Below are 17,801 nucleotides of genomic sequence, written 5' to 3'. Positions count from 1 at the left end.
AATTTAGTTACATTTAAAATATTTCTATTTAATGTTATGTCTTGAGAGTGCAATAAAGAAAACCGACATGGCGATTAAACAGATCCTGTATCAGCCATCCTACGGTGAAACATGGCAGTCATGTGTGCTTTCCGTCGGCCAATCCTTTTCCTAAAGCTTTTGAACTGCCTTTGATGCTGAAGAAACTGCGATTATAGCATTCGACGTGTGGCGGCTCCGGATTTTTGTCGGACGCCTAATAGGCTCAGGCTCTGGTCGCATTAACGAAGTTACAAAGCTGTATAACATGAGCACAAACAGCACAACTCCAGTCGACTCCATCTCCATCATGTCTGAGGTCGGAAGGTAAACAACAGACAATATACGCGGGAAGTTTTTCTTCTTCTCTTGTTTTGTAGCGGATTGCAAACAACTTTAAGGTGCTTACCGCCACCTACTGTACTTGTAATCTTCCCTCAGGGAAAAGTACTCCGGTGTGAACGCGATCTGTACTAAGTGCCCTGGGGTTAAAAGCGCCAGGGCTCTTAGTGCCGGAACTAAGTACAGGAAAGTACTTGGTGTGAACGCTGCTAATGGAGATCCAGATTGCAGTTAATATGATTATATTGTTGGGAAATCCAATATGTTGGATGTGTGACTCTATTAAAACTCTGTGAAAGGGCCACATGTTTCAAGTTCCGGTTGAAACTATTTGGGAAGTATCAACATGACATGAGAACAGGAAATTAAAATGATGCCATCTCCACCTCGAAGCAGAAGTCTACTGAACCGTCACATCAGAGAGACGCGCTCATCAGGACTGCAGCAGGACCTTGTTCAGGATGAAAGGAAAGATAATCAAGGATTTGGGTAATTTAAAGAATATTCCAGAGTTTATGTGTGTAAATGTGTGTGTGTGTGTAAGATAAAAGATATGATGTGTTTTTCTTTGCCTTTATCAACATGTTTTGCTATGTATGATCAGAAATATTGCAAAGCTCAGGTCTGTTGTGTCATTAGCGCAGCTTGAAATGATCATTCATGCTTTTATATCATCCCGGCTGGATTACTGTAACTCGATGTTCACGTGTCTCAGCAAGTCATCTCTAAACCGCCTACAAATGGTCCAGAATGCAAGACTGTTAACCAGGATGACACACATTACACCAATTTTAAAATCCTTACATTGGCTCCCCACTCGATTTATAATGTATTTTAAGGTTCTAGTTATTATAGAGCCCTGCATGGAAATGCAACGGAGTATATATGTGACCTTCTCCATCCTTACATCGCCAGTAGGTCACTTAGGTTTTCAAACCAGGGCCTACTGGCTGTCCCACGGTCTCATCTAAAAACTAAAGGTGAGCGTGCCTTTCAGGTGGAGCTCCAACACTGTGGAACTCTCTCCCTATAGGCATCCGCTCTGCAGTCTCTGTAGAAGCTTTTAAAAAAATACTGAAGACCCATCTTTTTACATTGGCTTTTATTTCTATTTGAAATGTGTGTTCTGTTATTATGTCTGTTCCTTTCAGGACTCCACGTGGTCTGTGTTTTGTTTTTATTTTAACCTTAACAATTTCTGCCTCATGTTGTTATTGTATTCATGTTTCTGTGGTCTTCATTTGAACTTTTGTTCTTACTTGTGAAGCACTTTGTGAAATTCTATTTATGTGAAAGGTGCTATAATAAATAAACGTGTTATTATTATTATTATTATTATTATTATTATTATTATTATTATTATTATTATTATTATTATTATTATTATATGCGTGAGTTGCTTCTGAGGCTTGACCACTCCCTAGCAGCAAATTATTTTAAATATCCAAATTCATATAAGATTGAATCTTTAAAATGATAATAGATCAACTCTGCTGAACATAGAGACATAATGTTTGATATATTTAAGGATTTTTGGATAGTAAATTAAGGAAGAAGCTTGTAGTTTATCAATATGTTAACCACACATGATGAACTATTGTACTAAATACAAAATGTGCTCCATTTTCAACAATAACATGTACAAATGTTGTATTTAAAAGAGGCAGATTTGAGTTTGTCTAATTGGTCTTTACTCTTGTTTTAAAAAGTCAGCACGATACACTTCTCTGTGTGTTTTTAGTTCTGCTTTCCTGCTCTATGCTTTGCGTGACGGCAACTCATTTTATATCGTTGATTATAAACTCCATCATTTAGTGAAATGGTTCCTCATGCGTGCTGAACATAATGGGAGTGAAACTGCATATCTGATGAAACAGTATGTGTTTATCTTCCAGAGGAAATCACAGAAGAAGCTGACTATGTGAATGCACCAGAAGGCCCTGCGGATAAAAAGGCAACGCGTCCAGGTGAGCTGTGAGCACAAGCAAACATGAGATTTATTTAACAGTCATATTATTTAAAAAAAATAGTGATGAAGGTTAAAAACGTGAATATTAAATCAGCTCTTTTTGTTTTATAATAACTGTTAATTCATGTTGTTTAGTAACTTTACTCAGGCCAGATGTTTCTCTTCTTCACTGTATTTTCCACCAATAGCAGTGTGTTTGCTGATAGCCATTATAAAATCCATCTTTTGTCCAATGGTTTTTAAAGTTTGATTATATTGGAAGTTATAGATAGATAGATAGATAGATAGATAGATAGATAGATAGATAGATAGATAGATAGACAGATAGATAGATAGATAGGTAGGTAGATAGATAGATAGGTAGGTAGGTAGATAGATAGATAGATAGATAGATAGATAGGTAGGTAGGTAGGTAGGTAGATAGATAGATAGATAGATAGATAGATAGATAGATAGATAGGTAGGTAGGTAGGTAGATAGATAGATAGATAGATAGGTAAGTAGGTAGATAGATAGATAGGTAGATAGATAGATAGATAGGTAGGTAGATAGATAGATAGATAGGTAGATAGGTAGATAGATATAGATAGATAGATAGATAGATAGATAGATAGGTAGATAGATAGGTACTTTATTGATCCCAAATTGGGAAATGTTTGCGTTGCAGCAGCATAAAAAATAAGGCAATGAAAAAGAGAAGAGAAAAGAGGAATTAAGACACAATAAATAAACAGTCCTAAATATTTCTGAAATAGAAATAAAATAGCATTAAAAAGTTAAAAAGGTAAATGCTGTTAAACACATTATGTTTTTATTTTTCAGAGGACACCAAAAAAGAAGCTGCACCAGAAGGCACCGTGGATACAAAGGCATCCCCTCCAGGTGCCTGATCAATACATTTCACTATTTAATACTGTTAACATGTTTAAAAAAACATACAGGTAAAACAGTGAGATAGTGACAAAGGTTGAAATGGTTTAGCTATTTTTGTGGTGTGTTTATAATGTTTTGAAAGCATTAGCTTAGCCTGTTAAATGATTTTAGGCGTTAAGATGAAGCTGAGCTTGCACTATTTTTATTGTTTTTTTTTAATTTCTTTTAAGTCTTGTATATGTTAACCAACCTGCGACCACAGTTTTTAGACTAAACTGTATCTGTGTATATGAATTTAAAACCTTTGAAACCTTTTGAAACCTTTGTTAAGGTTTTTTAACAGAATGCTTATTTTTCAGGCCTGAGGTTTTTTCTTCCAATAGCAGTGTGTTGGATCATACTGTTAGCCATCATGGGTCTCCGTATCTACTGTGAGTATCTTCTGTGTGAATGTTAGTTCAACAGTTTGAAACAGGCTGAAATGTGTGTTAAGGGTGAAGTGTGTGTGTGTGTGACGAGACGAGACGGGACTAAGGTGTTAATGGTGGACTATCGGACATTCAAAATGCAGGGTATTTCCCCCCAAGTGTCCGTCTTGTCTGTCAAAATGCATCTTACATTTCTAACTTGCAATATCATTATTTCCGCTCTCTTCACTCCGGAAGAGCGATCTCCCTGGCCGTTTCTCAATCGCGAGGATATTGGCTTCCAAGCCAATATTTCAAGGATGCTACGTCATCGAGTGCCGCCGAAGGACTGTTCCAATCTCCAGCATACTTGGAATTCCACCGAGGCCGCGTCCTTGGTTTGGGGAAATTTTGAGGCTGCACATGAGTAGACTTCGCGTCCTTAAAATCCCCACAATGCTTTGCGCATGGACCAATTTCCCCAAATCTGTGGCGGAAGATCTAAGGCGGGGCCTCTCATATGACGCACACCTGCACACTTGCTAGCCTGTTCCACTCTTCGTTTTCCGAATAGCAGGAAGTATTCTTGCCTCGCTTCTGAAGCAAGATGCTCGGCTCGGCTCGGCCACCAAGCCAGCATCCTCGCGATTGAGAAACGGCCCCTGTGTCTCTCTGTGTGCGGGGGGCGGGGCCTAACAGACACGCTGCAGCGGCACACAGAGATGTGCCCGGGACGGAGCGTTCAGAAGTATAGAGACACTCTACAAGGCTCGATGTGGAAAAAGCTCGTTTGCCATGTTTTCGCGTTAGCGCGTTGACACGAGTAGTCTGTCCAAACAGCCGGCCAAAAGGCGTCATATTCAATCGGAGAAATGCAAAATTTGCGAAGCGCCCACATTTTTTCTTTACAACGTGTGTGTGAGTGGGCCTCCCCCTTCGATTCTATTGGCTCTAACGGTCACAAGGGTATGTCAACCAACCAAATCGACCAAGGGGGGCCAGAGATAGGTCAAATCCACCCAAATGACCCCAAAAGTGGGGGTTTTTGGCTAAATCTCTCTAGAAAGGTCAAATTTCACTTGTTTTGCATCAATCTTGATACAGGGTACTTATTATATGTTGCACTTTGGATTCCTAAAGCTTTTAGTCTACTAACCCATCATCCAAGGGTAGTTTTCACTATCTGTAAAAAATAATATTTGGACGGACACTATAATTTACAGTTTTTTACTAATCTGAATTTTCTTTAAAATAAAAAACATTTATATTGATTCTGACACTTCTACATCCAACTCACAGGTTTATCATTACTTTGAGAGCAAAGATTATTAATTTAACCCTTTTAGAAGGGAAGATATGGTCATTTGTTCTGGGAATGTCATTTTCGAGCCTGAGACCTGAAAAACAGGCTCAGAGTGGAACAGGTTAAAGGTGGGGTAGGTAAGTTTGAGAAACCGGCTCGAGATACACTTTTTGTTATATTCCATGGAATGCTCTTAACATCCCGATAGCAATGAATATCTTAAGTGCTTTGACAAAAAATCCATAAAAAAATGTCATCTGTGGAAGCCGTAATACTGTAAAAAGCACGACCAATCATTTTAGCCGGCCCGGCTAAAATAACTGGATGGCCTACCTGCCTGTCAGCCTTCCATCTGTGCACAAACTTATCTCGTGCCCTCATTGGTCATGTGCAACTATGTGTGTGTTGGAGGAGGGGCTCTGTAAGGAAGTGGGAGATTTATTAGAAATTCTAGCGCCCTCGAGCTGGTTTCTCCAAAATTACCTACCCCACCTTTAACTCGTAGCTCTGTTGCCCCAATTACGAGTAACGTTATCCCATCAGGTATGCAGAGGTGGGAGAAGTACTCAGATCTTGTAGCTAAGTAAAAAAAATACCATAGTGTAGGAAGAGTTCCTCAAGTCAAAGTATGATCATCAAAAATATATTTAAAGTAGCGACAGTAAAAGTAGTCATTGTGCAGATTGGTCCATTTCAGAATAATATATATGATATGTTTTATAATGATTGATCATGAAAGTGTTCTCAAAGCTGGTAAAGGTGCAGCTAGTTTGAATGACTTTGTATACTGCAGGGTAGCTTGTGGATTTACTCCAGGTGGAACGAAAGTCTGATTTAACACTTGATTATATTTCACATCATTCATCCACATCTGTGAAGTAACTAAAGGTATTAAATACATGTAGTGGAGTAGAAGAACAAATTAGCAAAACATTGAAATACTCCAGTAAAGTACAAGTACCTTAACATTTTACTCAAGTACAGTACAATATTTTAACATAATTATATATATTTCATTTATTTCACATTTAAATAAAGCAATTAATTCGGTTAACAATTTGTTAGTTTTTTCCTTTAAAAAATAACAAAAAGTAAATACAAGAATACCGTTAAAGTACCGGATCGATAAGCAGTATTGATAAGACTAGTAGTACCGTAGAAAACCTTAACATACCCATCCCTAGATATTACACAAGTAAAGTGTTAAGAGAGTGAAATGTTGCTTTACGAATTTCAACACTTGATGCTGTCACCTTGATTACAATGTCAGAAACCTGTATTTGCCTAAATGAATTGGTTTAAAGAGAGAAAACATTTTGACTAAAAGTTGACTAAAATGTAATTTTTCATCGACTAAAAGTAGACTCAAACGTTTTGAGTTTTCGTCGACTAAAACTAGACTAAAACTATGAAGGATAGAAATGACTAAAATGTGACTAAAACTAATAACCATTTTCGTCTAAAGACTAAGACTGAGACTAAATCAAAAACAGCTGCCAAAATTAACACTGGTGAAGTGTGTGTGTGAAGGTGTCTGCTTGTGTTCTCCATATTTTACAAAAGGCAGTGGTTTGAATCGTCAGAGCTGTTGTAAGATGTCTACAGTACAGAGGAGACCAGTTGCTCCGCCTGTTATCTCTCCAAATGCAGTTAGCTCGTTGCTAACTTGTTGCTGCTCTTGTGAAGTTAGCCGGCTGTGGCTGACATGTTCCTATGCTTCACTTTTTCAAAGGACAGGTCTGTCAGACGCCCACATGTACATAGAAACAGCTTTTGTTAGGTGTAATCCTGCCTCCTGTTAACACAGGCCCTGTGCAAAGATGTATTTCAGAAGAGTTTTTTTTTTTTTACTTTAGAAGATAAACACTTGATTTAACAATCTTAGACCATCAATGCTGCTCCGTTCACATGTTTATATGTGCGTCTGACTATTGTTTTAAGAAAGATAAAACATATGAACCTGTTCTTTAATGTCTATTATGATCATTAATCACTCAGAGACACAAGCCTTACAGCCCAACACCTTCCTCTGTCTCTGTAGTGACCTCTGAACTTTCTGAAGACAACGCCAAGCAGACTGCAGAGATCCTGAACCTGACATCAAGAATCCAGGAGCTGGAGACATGGAAGAATCTCACGGTCTGGTATGACAACCTGATACAAGCCTATACTGTCTTAGAAAGCAACGTGAAAAACCTGAACAAACTAAACCAGGAGCTGGAGACCAAGAAGAACAACTTGACACAGCAAATACAAAACATGGAGACAACCTCGAATGAGCTCAACGTCAGTCGAGCTCAGTGGAGCATCGATTCCTACTGCTTAACAAATAAGTGTATGTTCAGATCCAATTAATTAGGTCCCAATTACAATATTTTCATAATGTATGTTGTTGATTGTTTGGACTCTGTTGTTTCAGATAAAAAGTGTCAACCTTGTCAGGTTGAATGGTATCTCACTCAGCCCAGCTGCTATGCGATGAATGACCCTCCTTCTCCTGGTTGGATAACCTGGGAAGAAGCTCGAGAAGACTGCAAAGGAAAGAATTCAGATTTGGCTGTTGCACATAATCCTGCTGAAAAGGTAAACCCATTCATATGATGCAATTATGAAAAGTGTATGTATTTTTGTGTAGGTCTGAACACATTACATTACATTACATTGCATTTAGCTGACGCTTTTATCCAAAGCGACTTACAATAAGTGCATTCGACCAACAAGATACAAACTTGAAGAAAACTGAATCATATAAGTACATCAGGTTTCATAGAGCTAAAACATTTCAAGTGCTACTCAACTGGCTTTAGATAAGCCAGTCCTTTATTAGTATATAAGTGCTTTGTTAGCAATTCTTTGTCAGTGCTTCTATCGCTCGAAGCGAAGTCGAAAGAAATGAGTTTTCAGTCTGCGCCGGAAGATGTGTAAGCTATCTGCTGTCCTGATTTCAATGGGGAGCTCATTCCACCATTTTGGAGCCAGGATAGCAAACCGACATGTTTTTGCTGATGGGAACTTGGGTCCCCCTCGCATTGCTGGTGCAGCGAGCCGTTTGGCCGATGCAGAGCGGAGTGCACGTGCTGGGGTGTATGGTTTAACCATGTCCTGGATGTAGGAAGGGCTAGATCCATTCACAGCATGGTACGCAAGTACCATTGTCTTGAAGTGGATTCTAGCAGTTACTGGAAGCCAGTGAAGGGAGCGGTGTGGTGTGGGAATATTTTGGAAGGTTGAAGATCAAGCGAGCCGCTGCATTCTGGATGAGCTGCAGAGGTCGGATGGCACATGCAGGTAGACCAGCCAGGAGGGAGTTGCAGTAGTCTAGGCGTGAGATGACGAGAGCCTGGGCCAGAATCTGCGTCGCTTTCTGGGTCAGGAGGGGATGTATCCTCCTGATGTTGTAAAGCGTGTATCTGCAGCAGCGGGTTGTAGCAGCGATGTTTGCAGTGAAGGACAGTTTGTTATCTAGGGTCACACCCAGATTCCTTGCAGTCCGAGTCGGGGAAACAACAGAGGTGCAGATGTTGATTGTTAGGTCAAGAGTGGGACAATCTTTTCCCGGAAGGAAAAGCAGTTCAGTCTTGTCAAGGTTGAGCTTGAGGTGGTGAGCAGACATCCACTGAGAGATGTCAGCTAGACAAGCCGAGATGCGAACACACTTTGGGTCTTTAGGTCATTATGTGTTTATTTACATATAAGGTGTAAATACCCGATATCTGTTTATCTGTTTTCAGAACGACATCATCGATAAATATAGCCCGAATAGTTCAGGAACTAACGGATTTTGGATTGGTCTGAGAGTTGAAGATGGGAAATGGAAGTGGGCAGATGGAAGTGATCTGACTAATAGGTAAGAGATTCATTACTAAACACTTTCAATAATAACATCTATCAGCCTTTATATAAACATCATGTTCTTCCCTCAGCTCCTGGATAGATCCTCCTGTTGACGGTCGCTGTGCAATGTCTGTCAAGTTCAGAAACACATGGTCATCAGTGAGCTGTGAAGAGAAACATCAATGGATCTGCCAGAAGAAGGCTTTAACTCTCTCTGTTTAATCAAAGCATTCATACTAAGAAGGTTACTGGAAACTCTTTGAGAAAAAGATGAATTACTTGTGAATAAAAACAAATTCCAAACAAAAAAATAAAACAAAAAAAGGATAAAAATAGTAATTCCAGAAACGTTTCACAAACTCGATACAAACAATAAAACACAAAAGTTAACTCATAATGTGGATTATTTTAAAATGGATGTACTTTTAATTTGACTTAATTTCTATGGAGCTTGCTCAATTAATGCAAATATGTATTTCTTTAAAATGTTTATGGGGTTTTTATCAGATATGGAAGGTTAAAATAGTTATTCTGTTTTGTGTGTATAATGTTATTCTATTGTGTTAGAGATGCAATGCTTAAACTCTGCAGATTATTGCAAAGATTATGGACCATTTTATTGTATTGCTTCTACCGGCCAGCAGAGGGCGCTGCATCACTTGTTCTCAATACAATGTTCCAGAGTCTGTTAATCTTAAGCCCCACGAAGGGGCCGAAACCACAAAATCTGCAAGCAAAAGTGTCTGAGGGCTTCTTAAGATGTAATAAACTATGAATGTTTTATATCCATGTAACGGGAAGAAACTCAGCGAATTGATAATTTTTTTTTCTTTTTGAAAAAAACAACACAAAGCTAGCGCTGAGCCTCTAAATTAGCCAAAAGCGAAAAAATGCTACACAGAAACTCACTCATAACACCCTTATTACTTATCGTAGCTGTACGTCCAACCCATCGATTAGCATCGTGAGAAGACACAGAATCGATCGGTACCTACATTATCACTCCATGATAAGAACTCGCGACTTTATAAACAAAAACAGACATCAAAACATGTGGCGCTAGGTAGCTAATACGGCAAAATGGCTTACCTTTGTCGTTGTCTGGTCAAAAGTGGTCTTCAATGGCATTAAAACGATAATAAATAAAATAAAAACGCTGCTGAAGTTAATCCATAGGTTAATCCAATGTGTCTGTGTCCCTTTGAAATGATTTCTGATAATCCATAAGCAATAAACCTGCTTTTCCGTTTCCAGATGTCAGAGCGAGAGATAGGTTCGCTCTCATGCAAAACTGCGTGCGCATAGCTCTCATTTCTCAATGGTAACGTGTGTGTGTATGTGAAAATTCCCCTTCGATTCTATTGGCTCTAACGGTTAAAAAGAGATGTCAATCACCAAAATCGACCAATGGGTTCCAGAGAAACGGCAAAAACGCCCATTTCCACCCAAATGACCCCAGAAGTGTTTTTTTTTTGCTAAATCTCTCTAAAAAGGTCATATGTCACTTGTTTTGCATCAATCTTGATACAGGGTACTTATTATATGTTGTACTTTGGATTCCTAAAGCTTTTAGTTTACCTTACCATCATCCAAGGGTAGTTTTCACTATAAGTAAAAAATAATTTTTGGACGAACACTATAATTTACAGTTTTTTACTATGTTCAATCTGAATTTTCTTTAAAATAAAAAACATCTATATTGATTCTGACTTTTCTACATCCAACTCACAGGTTTATCATTACTTTGAGAAACAAGATTATTAATTTTCCCCTTTTAGAAGGGAAGATATGGTAATTTGTTCTGGAAATGTCATTTTCGAGCCTGAGACCTGAAAAACAGGTTAAATAAAAACATTATGATAAAATATTTTTATATATTTATAATTCTGCAAATATAAATAAACGATAAACTCACAGCTATTTCGCGGCCCGGCAGTAACACCTCCGCGGACCGGTACCCGGGGGTTGGGAACCCCTGAACTAGACCACTGGTTTTTTAACCCGCACCGCCTAGTGGTTAAAGCGCGTTATTGAATGTTGTTGTTGAATGTTATATTTGATGAAAACATTTAAATATTAAGAGTAGCCTACATACTACTAGGGGGAAAGTATATGGTCAATGATAGAAATATAGAATATAAAATATCAAGAAGATACTGTAGTGATCTCTACAATAAAACAGCTAGTGGAGGACGTCCAAAGATATTAATAGGAGGATGTGCAAAACAGACAAACTGATAAGGCTTTATTTAACCATTAAAGAATACTTTAAGTTAAGGTCTTCTTTTGAGTAAGAAAAAAACGTTGTGGGTATCAACAGATAAATATTAAGTCTGACAAAGTACTTAAAGGTAGGGTAGGTAAGTTTGAGAAACCGGCTCGAGATACACTTGTTATATTCCATGGAATGCTCTTAACATCCCGATAGCAATGAATATCTTAAGTGCTTTGACAAAAAATCCATAAAAAAATGTCATCTGTGGAAGCCGTAGTACTGTAAAAAGTACGACCAATCATTTTAGCCGGCCCGGCTAAAATAACTGGATGGCCTACCTGCCTGTCAGCCTTCCATCTGTGCACAAACTTATCTCGTGCCCTCATTGGTCATGTGCGTGTTCATGTGTGTTGGAGGAGGGGCTCTATAAGGAAGTGGCAGATTTTCTCCGGTTGTGTATTTTCAAATTCTAGCACACTCGAGCCGGTTTCTCAAACTTACCTACCATACCTTTAACGTCTAATATATTGCATAGTTTATTTTGGCACTTGACAATCACCTTCCCTGAATTTGACTCAGGTGTAACTAAAGTCTGATTTAAGGGTTGTATATATTTCACATCATTAATCAGAATCTGCAAAGTAACAAACATAAATGTAGTGGATTAAAAATACCAGTTTAACCTCTGAATTGTAGTGGAGTAGAACAACATTTCCCAACTTGGGATCAATAAAGTATATTTTATCTTATCTTACCTTATCTTATCTTAAGATGATCGATGGCTACTGCCATATTTGCAAAGTTTGCCTCTGAACCTTGACAAGTGCATGTTTCAGGCTTATCAATTAACAACAGGAGGGGTCACAGACATAAGACCAGCTGTTAAATAAAGCTCTTCTGACCTTAGCTGTCATGTGGGTATATTAATTTTGCCCATTATGGACACAAGCAATTTTCACCCATTTATTAATTATATGTTTTAAATGTGATAACACCACTGTGTTTCATATCCCCTAAACCTCCAGGAGTGTACACAGTTTAATACTGGCAACTTGTTCACAGATTAGCCTATCAGGAACATCAAAAAACCTACTCAAAGTCACTCAAAAAAGCACGGTCACAATTCTACTCCGACATCATCAGTAAAAATCCTGGAAACTCCAAGCAGCTTTTCTCTACTGTTGATCATCTCCTCAGGCCACAAACTCCCTCACACATCGACACTACAGAAGAGCAGTGCAATAACTTTGTTACTTTCTTCAGGACAAAAGTTGCCACTATTCGCTCTCTTCTCTCCACCCCTTGCGCTGTGTCTGTCCCTACTGTTAACACACAGCATGGGATTTTCCAACCGCTCTGTTGCTTCACGGAGATCTCTCAGCAAGAGGTTGAGGACATCACCTGCGAGATGAAACCCTCCACCTGCACACTAGACCCTCTACCCACAGCCCTTGTCAAATCGAACATCTCGGCTATAAGTCCCATGATCACCTACGCCATCAACAGCTCCCTCAAGGCTGGTTATGTTCCATTGGCTCTTAAAACTGCCGTCATCAGACCCCTTCTCAAAAAACCCACCCTAGACCCAGACATCCTCGCCAACTACAGGCCCATCTCCAACCTCCCATTTCAAGCCAAGGTGCTGGAAAAAGTAGTTGCCGCCCAGCTTCAGGACCATCTACAACTAAACGGCCTCTTTGAAAAATTCTAGTCCGGTTTCCGTTCCGCCCACAGCACTGAAACAGCTCTGGTCAGGGTCACAAACGACCTGTTGATGGCGGCTGATACTCGATCCCCATCTCTCCTCATCCTCCTGGATCTGACTGCAGCATTCGACACTGTCGACCATAACATCCTCCTTCTGCGCCTCAAACACACCATCGGACTCTCTGACTCCGCCCTGAGCTGATTCCAGTCCTACCTGTCTGGAAGAACAGAGTACGTCTCCTTGGGAGGTGCGAGGTCCCAGACACACCCTGTCACCTGTGGTGTCCCTCAAGGGTCGGTCCTTGGGCCCACTCTGTTCACCCTGTACACTCTGCCCCTTGGCCGTGTCATCAGCAAGCATGGAATATCATTCCATTGCTACGCTGATGACACGCAGCTATATATAAAGACAGACCCTATCCCGCATGCATCGCCACTGTCACCATCATCGTCACCGTTCCCATCAACATCCCTTAACACCTGCATTGAGGAGATAAAGGCTTGGATGCGAGAAAACTTCCTGCAACTTAATAGCTCCAAAACAGAAGCTATTTTAGTTGGCACACCAAACCAGGTCCAGTCATCCCCCATAACCCACATTACCTTTTCTGGCCAAAACATACCCCTCTCCACAGCAGTTACCAACCTGGGTGTAAGATTTGACAGACATCTGACTTTTGACACCCACATCAAACACCTGTGCAAAACCTCCTTCTACCACCTCAGGAACATTGCTAAACTCCGTTCCACACTCTCCCTGTCAGATGCAGAACAACTGGTCCATGCCTTCGTCTCCTCAAGGCTCGATTACTGCAACGCTCTCCTCATCGGGACTCCTAGCGGGAGCCTTCAGAAGCTCCAATATGTACAGAACAGTGCCGCTAGGATCCAGATGAGGGTGAGAAAGTACAACCACATCACACCCGTTCTTCATTCCCTCCACTGGCTTCCTGTCTCATTCAGGATCGACTACAAGATCGCACTACTGACCCATCAGTGCATCCACGGGAACGCTCCTCCATACCTGAAGGAACTTCTCACATCACAAACCTCCACACGCAACCTCCGCTCCACAACCAACCATCTGCTTCGCCCCCCCAGGACCAAACTACGCACAATGGGGGATCGGGCTTTCTGTGCAGCTGCTCCTCGCCTGTGGAATTCCCTCCCAGACCACCTGAGGACTCCACAGACCACTGATGCCTTCAAGAAAGGCTTAAAAACCTTTATTTAAAAAAAAGCTTTTGATTAAACTTTTGTTTATTTTGTTTGTTTTTATTATGCCTCCTGTAGCACCTTGGGATTGCTGTGAGCAATGAAAGGTGCTTTATAAATTGAATTTATTATTATTATTATTAACTTCTAATTGTGGGAAATACGAAAACGTCTTTTAAAACTACAATTCCCAGTAGAGACGTGCCATAGAACACACAATAGCCAGCATGTGTAGTTCTGGGGGGGGGGGGAGACTTTTGGACAGTCTGCCGTGGTTCCATTCCATTTCAAAGAGCTGTTTGACGCTCGGCGTAACCTTGTCGCACTGCCACTCCAACATCCAATCACAGAGCTTGAGGACTAATCACGGGGTTTGTAAAGCAAGGCAGATGTTGTAGTCCCAAACGATAGCTGGGGATTCTGGGTAGTGTAGTGTCTTCGGAAACTCTGTAGTGTCTAAACTCCGAAAAAACTATTTGTTTCTCCGAATCGAAGGTTAAAAACACAAAAGCATTGTACACAATTTAAACCAATCAATATTGTGTAATTAACAAGGATAAACTGATGTTTTTTTAGTGGATGAGTAATGCAGATATCACTGTGTAATCATTTGACAGTGAGGGAAATACTTCCGGTTTTATTATGAAAACTTTGAGACCGGAAATACTGTTTTCACCCTGTGAGGGTTGACGCTAACTTTACATGGAAGCTGCCACATACAGTATACACCTTATCCTGGCTAGACCTCAAATCATCTTAGTAATATCTATTAAACTATAGATCCTACACATCGCCTGGAAGTAGATTTTAAAAGTACAATATAAACTTCTCGCTAGAAATCTAATAAAAAAGCATTTTAATGGCCAAACTATTCCGCAATTTAGGATTTTCCAGAGAGGGTTATTTGTGAATAAAACAATCCCCGGAGCGTTTGCAATCAACGGGAGCATGTTGTTTCTTACACGACCACTAGAGGTGCTACACTTTAAAACGTGACTCTGGGTCGTAATATGCTGCTGAACACAGTGGCGAACCGTCAGGGCCTTCAAGGTATTCAGAGAATACCCTGGAACACTCAGATAAAATTATATAAATAAAATGTAATAAAATGTATATAAAATGAATAAATGAGAATGGTATCTGTGTTGTTGATCTGTAATATTACAGTGTTACGTTGATTTGTTTGTCCTTCTCGGACCATGCACTACGCATTTCAGTGGTTTTGTGTTAGAAAAGAAAGCAACCAATCAGATCTTGTTCTGGGTTGTTCTTATCAATCGAGAAGCCGTTCGTGGTGATGAATACATTAATTCGTTTGAGACTTTCATATACTGTACATACCTGCAGCCACCATTAGTGGGAAATACAGACAAGCATGCATACAAATAATGAAAAGACAAGTCAAGTCATATTCTATATTTCTCTTATTCTTAACAAATCACATGATCAGACCCAAACGTCAATGAATGTCTATCTAATGTCAATCTATTAACAAATGTCATGTGTCTTTCATGTTACTGAGCCTCTGTGAAGTTCTGAGTTTATCCCACACTCTCTACCCACCAGCGCTTGCTATATCACAAAATGTTCGGCTTGAAGACTTCCCCATTTCATTCCTTTCTTAGTAATGTTGACCTCAAACCACAGTGACAAGCAGTTTCAGGCAATGTGAAATATAAATGAGAATTGGAGAAGTCGGAACACTATGAGACAAACTGAGACATTTTTAGTTTGAGTCTAAAGACCGGAAAACTTAACGTGAGACTGACAGGAAAAAGCTTCCGAAAGAGGCAAATTGACAAAAAACTAAATTCCAATATAACCTTGATTATAAAAGAAGCTAATTTCTCATTTGGCAGTTACATTAATTCATGAGAGTGATCCAAACCGGTTTAAAGAAAACTCAACTTTACGGGCAAACAACACAAAACTCAGCTTCGACATCCAGAATCTGGCGGACCAGTTGGGCAACCTGACACAAGCCTATAATGTCTCAGAGAGCAACAACAAAAACCTGTCTGCAGGAGTCGAGGAGCTGAACAAACGAAACCAGGAGCTGGAGACCAAGAATAACAACTTGACACAGCAAATACAAAACCTGACAACAAACTGGAATGAGCTCAACGTCAGTCGAGCTCAGTGGAGCATCAATTCCTACTGCAGACAACCTGGCAGTAAGTTCTGAACCCATTAATAAGGTACAATAATAATAATAATAATAACATTAATATCACAATGCAGTGATGTGGATTATTGTTTGGACTCTGTTGTTTCAGAGACCAACTGTCAAGCTTGTCAGAAAGGCTGGTTACACACTGAGCCCAGCTGCTATGCGTATCAAAACCCTCGTTCTCGTGGATGGAAAACCTGGGAAGAAGCTAGAGAAAACTGCAGTGGAAAGAATTCATATTTGGCTGTTGCACATGATTTTAAGGAAAAGGTAAACCCCTTAATATGACGCAATTAAGAAAGTAATTGTGTTTTGTGTAGGTTTGAACACACTTTGGGTCTTTAGGTCATTATGTGTTTATTACAGTTTAATGTTTAAATATCTGACAACTCTCTCTCTGTTTTCCAGGAAGCAATCAAGAAAGAAAGCTTTGGATCTAATGGATTCTGGATTGGTCTGAGAGTTGTAAATAAGAAATGGGAGTGGGTGGATGGAAGTAATCTGACTGATAGGTAAGAGACCCATTACTAAACACTTTGAATAATAAAATCAGCCTTTATCTAAACATCATGTTCTCTCCTCAGCTCCTGGATAGATCCTCCTGATCCTGTTGACGGTCACTGTGCAGTGTTGTTCAAGAAAAAAGACACATGGTCATCAAGGAGATGTAATGCAACACAACAATGGATCTGCCAGAAGAAGGCTCTGTCTGTTTAAACAAAGCAGTCATACTAAGAAAGTTACTGGAAACTCTTTGAAACAAATATGAATTACTTGTGAATAAAAACAAATTCCAAACAAAAAAATAAAAATAAAAAAACGATAAAAAACAGTAATTCCAGAATCGTTTCACAAACTCGATACAAACAATAAAACACAAAAGTTAACTCATAATGTGGATTATTTTAAAATCGATGTACTTTTAATTTGACTTAATTTCTATGGAGCTTGCTAAATTAATGCAAATATTTCTTTCTTTAAAATGTTTATGGTGTTTTTATCAGATATGGATGGTTAAAATAGTTATACTGTTTTGTGTGAATAATGTTATTCTATTGTGTTAGAGATGCAATGCTTAAACTCTGCAGATTATTGCAAAGATTATGGACCATTTTTATTTGATTGCTTCTCCCGGCCAGCAGAGGGCGCTGCATCACTTGTTCTCAATACAATGTTCCAGAGTCTGTTTAATAACTATTTTTCAAGATTCAAAGGTTTATTGTCATGACATTTAGAAACTATGGTGTAATTATGTAATGTATAAAACAAATTGATCGCAGGTTCCTTAACAGTGCAATTAACAAGACATAAGAAATACATATAAAAAACAACAATAAAAATAAAAATAGTGCAAGCTCAGGTGTTTAACCTGTTAAGCCCTGAGCCTGTTTTTCAGGTCTCAGGCTCGAAAATGACATTCCCAGAACAAATGACCATCTTCCCTTCTAAAAGGGGTAAATTAATAATAATAATAACAAGTAATGATAAACCTGTGAGTTGGATGTAGAAAAGTCAGAACAATATAGATGTTTTTTATTTGAAAGAAAATTCAGATTTTACATAGTAAAAAACTGTAAATTATAGTGTCCGTCCAAAAATTATTTTTTACTTATAGTGAAAACTACCCTTGGATAAGGGAATGCTCTGGTTTTTGGACAAAATTAACATGGGATCACTCCCGTCACCGGACGTACTTCGTCTCACTGGAATAGTAACGGTCATAGTGAATATAAAATCGTCCCCATGTA

At 39.2% G+C, this 17,801-nt stretch overlaps 2 protein-coding genes across 2 annotated transcripts; both read left to right on the top strand.

The window, feature by feature from the left end:
• Positions 1–795: 795 nt before the first annotated feature.
• LOC117494876 (C-type lectin domain family 3 member A-like) lies at positions 796–9,185 on the top strand. Its single transcript, XM_034145886.1, has 8 exons — positions 796–849; positions 2,256–2,327; positions 3,152–3,211; positions 3,562–3,633; positions 6,954–7,247; positions 7,332–7,495; positions 8,644–8,759; positions 8,836–9,185. The coding sequence occupies exons 1-8, from the start codon at positions 822–824 to the stop codon at positions 8,966–8,968; spliced, it is 939 nt and encodes a 312-aa protein (XP_034001777.1). The 5' UTR covers positions 796–821; the 3' UTR covers positions 8,969–9,185.
• A 3,988-nt stretch (positions 9,186–13,173) lies between these two features.
• On the top strand, positions 13,174–17,407 carry LOC117494851 (C-type lectin domain family 10 member A-like). The gene is made up of 5 exons (XM_034145841.1): positions 13,174–13,566; positions 15,718–16,057; positions 16,160–16,323; positions 16,462–16,565; positions 16,638–17,407. The coding sequence occupies exons 1-5, from the start codon at positions 13,174–13,176 to the stop codon at positions 16,768–16,770; spliced, it is 1,134 nt and encodes a 377-aa protein (XP_034001732.1). The 3' UTR covers positions 16,771–17,407.
• Positions 17,408–17,801: the final 394 nt, after the last annotated feature.

Source organism: Trematomus bernacchii, unplaced genomic scaffold (genome assembly GCF_902827165.1).
Source record: "Trematomus bernacchii unplaced genomic scaffold, fTreBer1.1, whole genome shotgun sequence".
NCBI lineage: Eukaryota > Metazoa > Chordata > Actinopteri > Perciformes > Nototheniidae > Trematomus > Trematomus bernacchii.
Note: the sequence above shows the minus strand (reverse complement) of the source record. Positions and strands in the feature narration are given on the sequence as shown.

Coding starts and splice junctions, on each gene's coding strand:
- LOC117494876 (XM_034145886.1), top strand. CDS start 822: ATGAAAGGAAAGATAATCAAGGATTTGG. Junction 3,212..3,561: donor TACAAAGGCATCCCCTCCAG/GTGCCTGATCAA, acceptor CTTATTTTTCAG/GCCTGAGGTTTTTTCTTCCA. Junction 8,760..8,835: donor GGAAGTGATCTGACTAATAG/GTAAGAGATTCA, acceptor TTCTTCCCTCAG/CTCCTGGATAGATCCTCCTG.
- LOC117494851 (XM_034145841.1), top strand. CDS start 13,174: ATGCGAGAAAACTTCCTGCAACTTAATAGCTCCAAAACAGAAGCTATT. Junction 16,058..16,159: donor CTACTGCAGACAACCTGGCA/GTAAGTTCTGAA, acceptor CTGTTGTTTCAG/AGACCAACTGTCAAGCTTGT. Junction 16,566..16,637: donor GGAAGTAATCTGACTGATAG/GTAAGAGACCCA, acceptor TTCTCTCCTCAG/CTCCTGGATAGATCCTCCTG.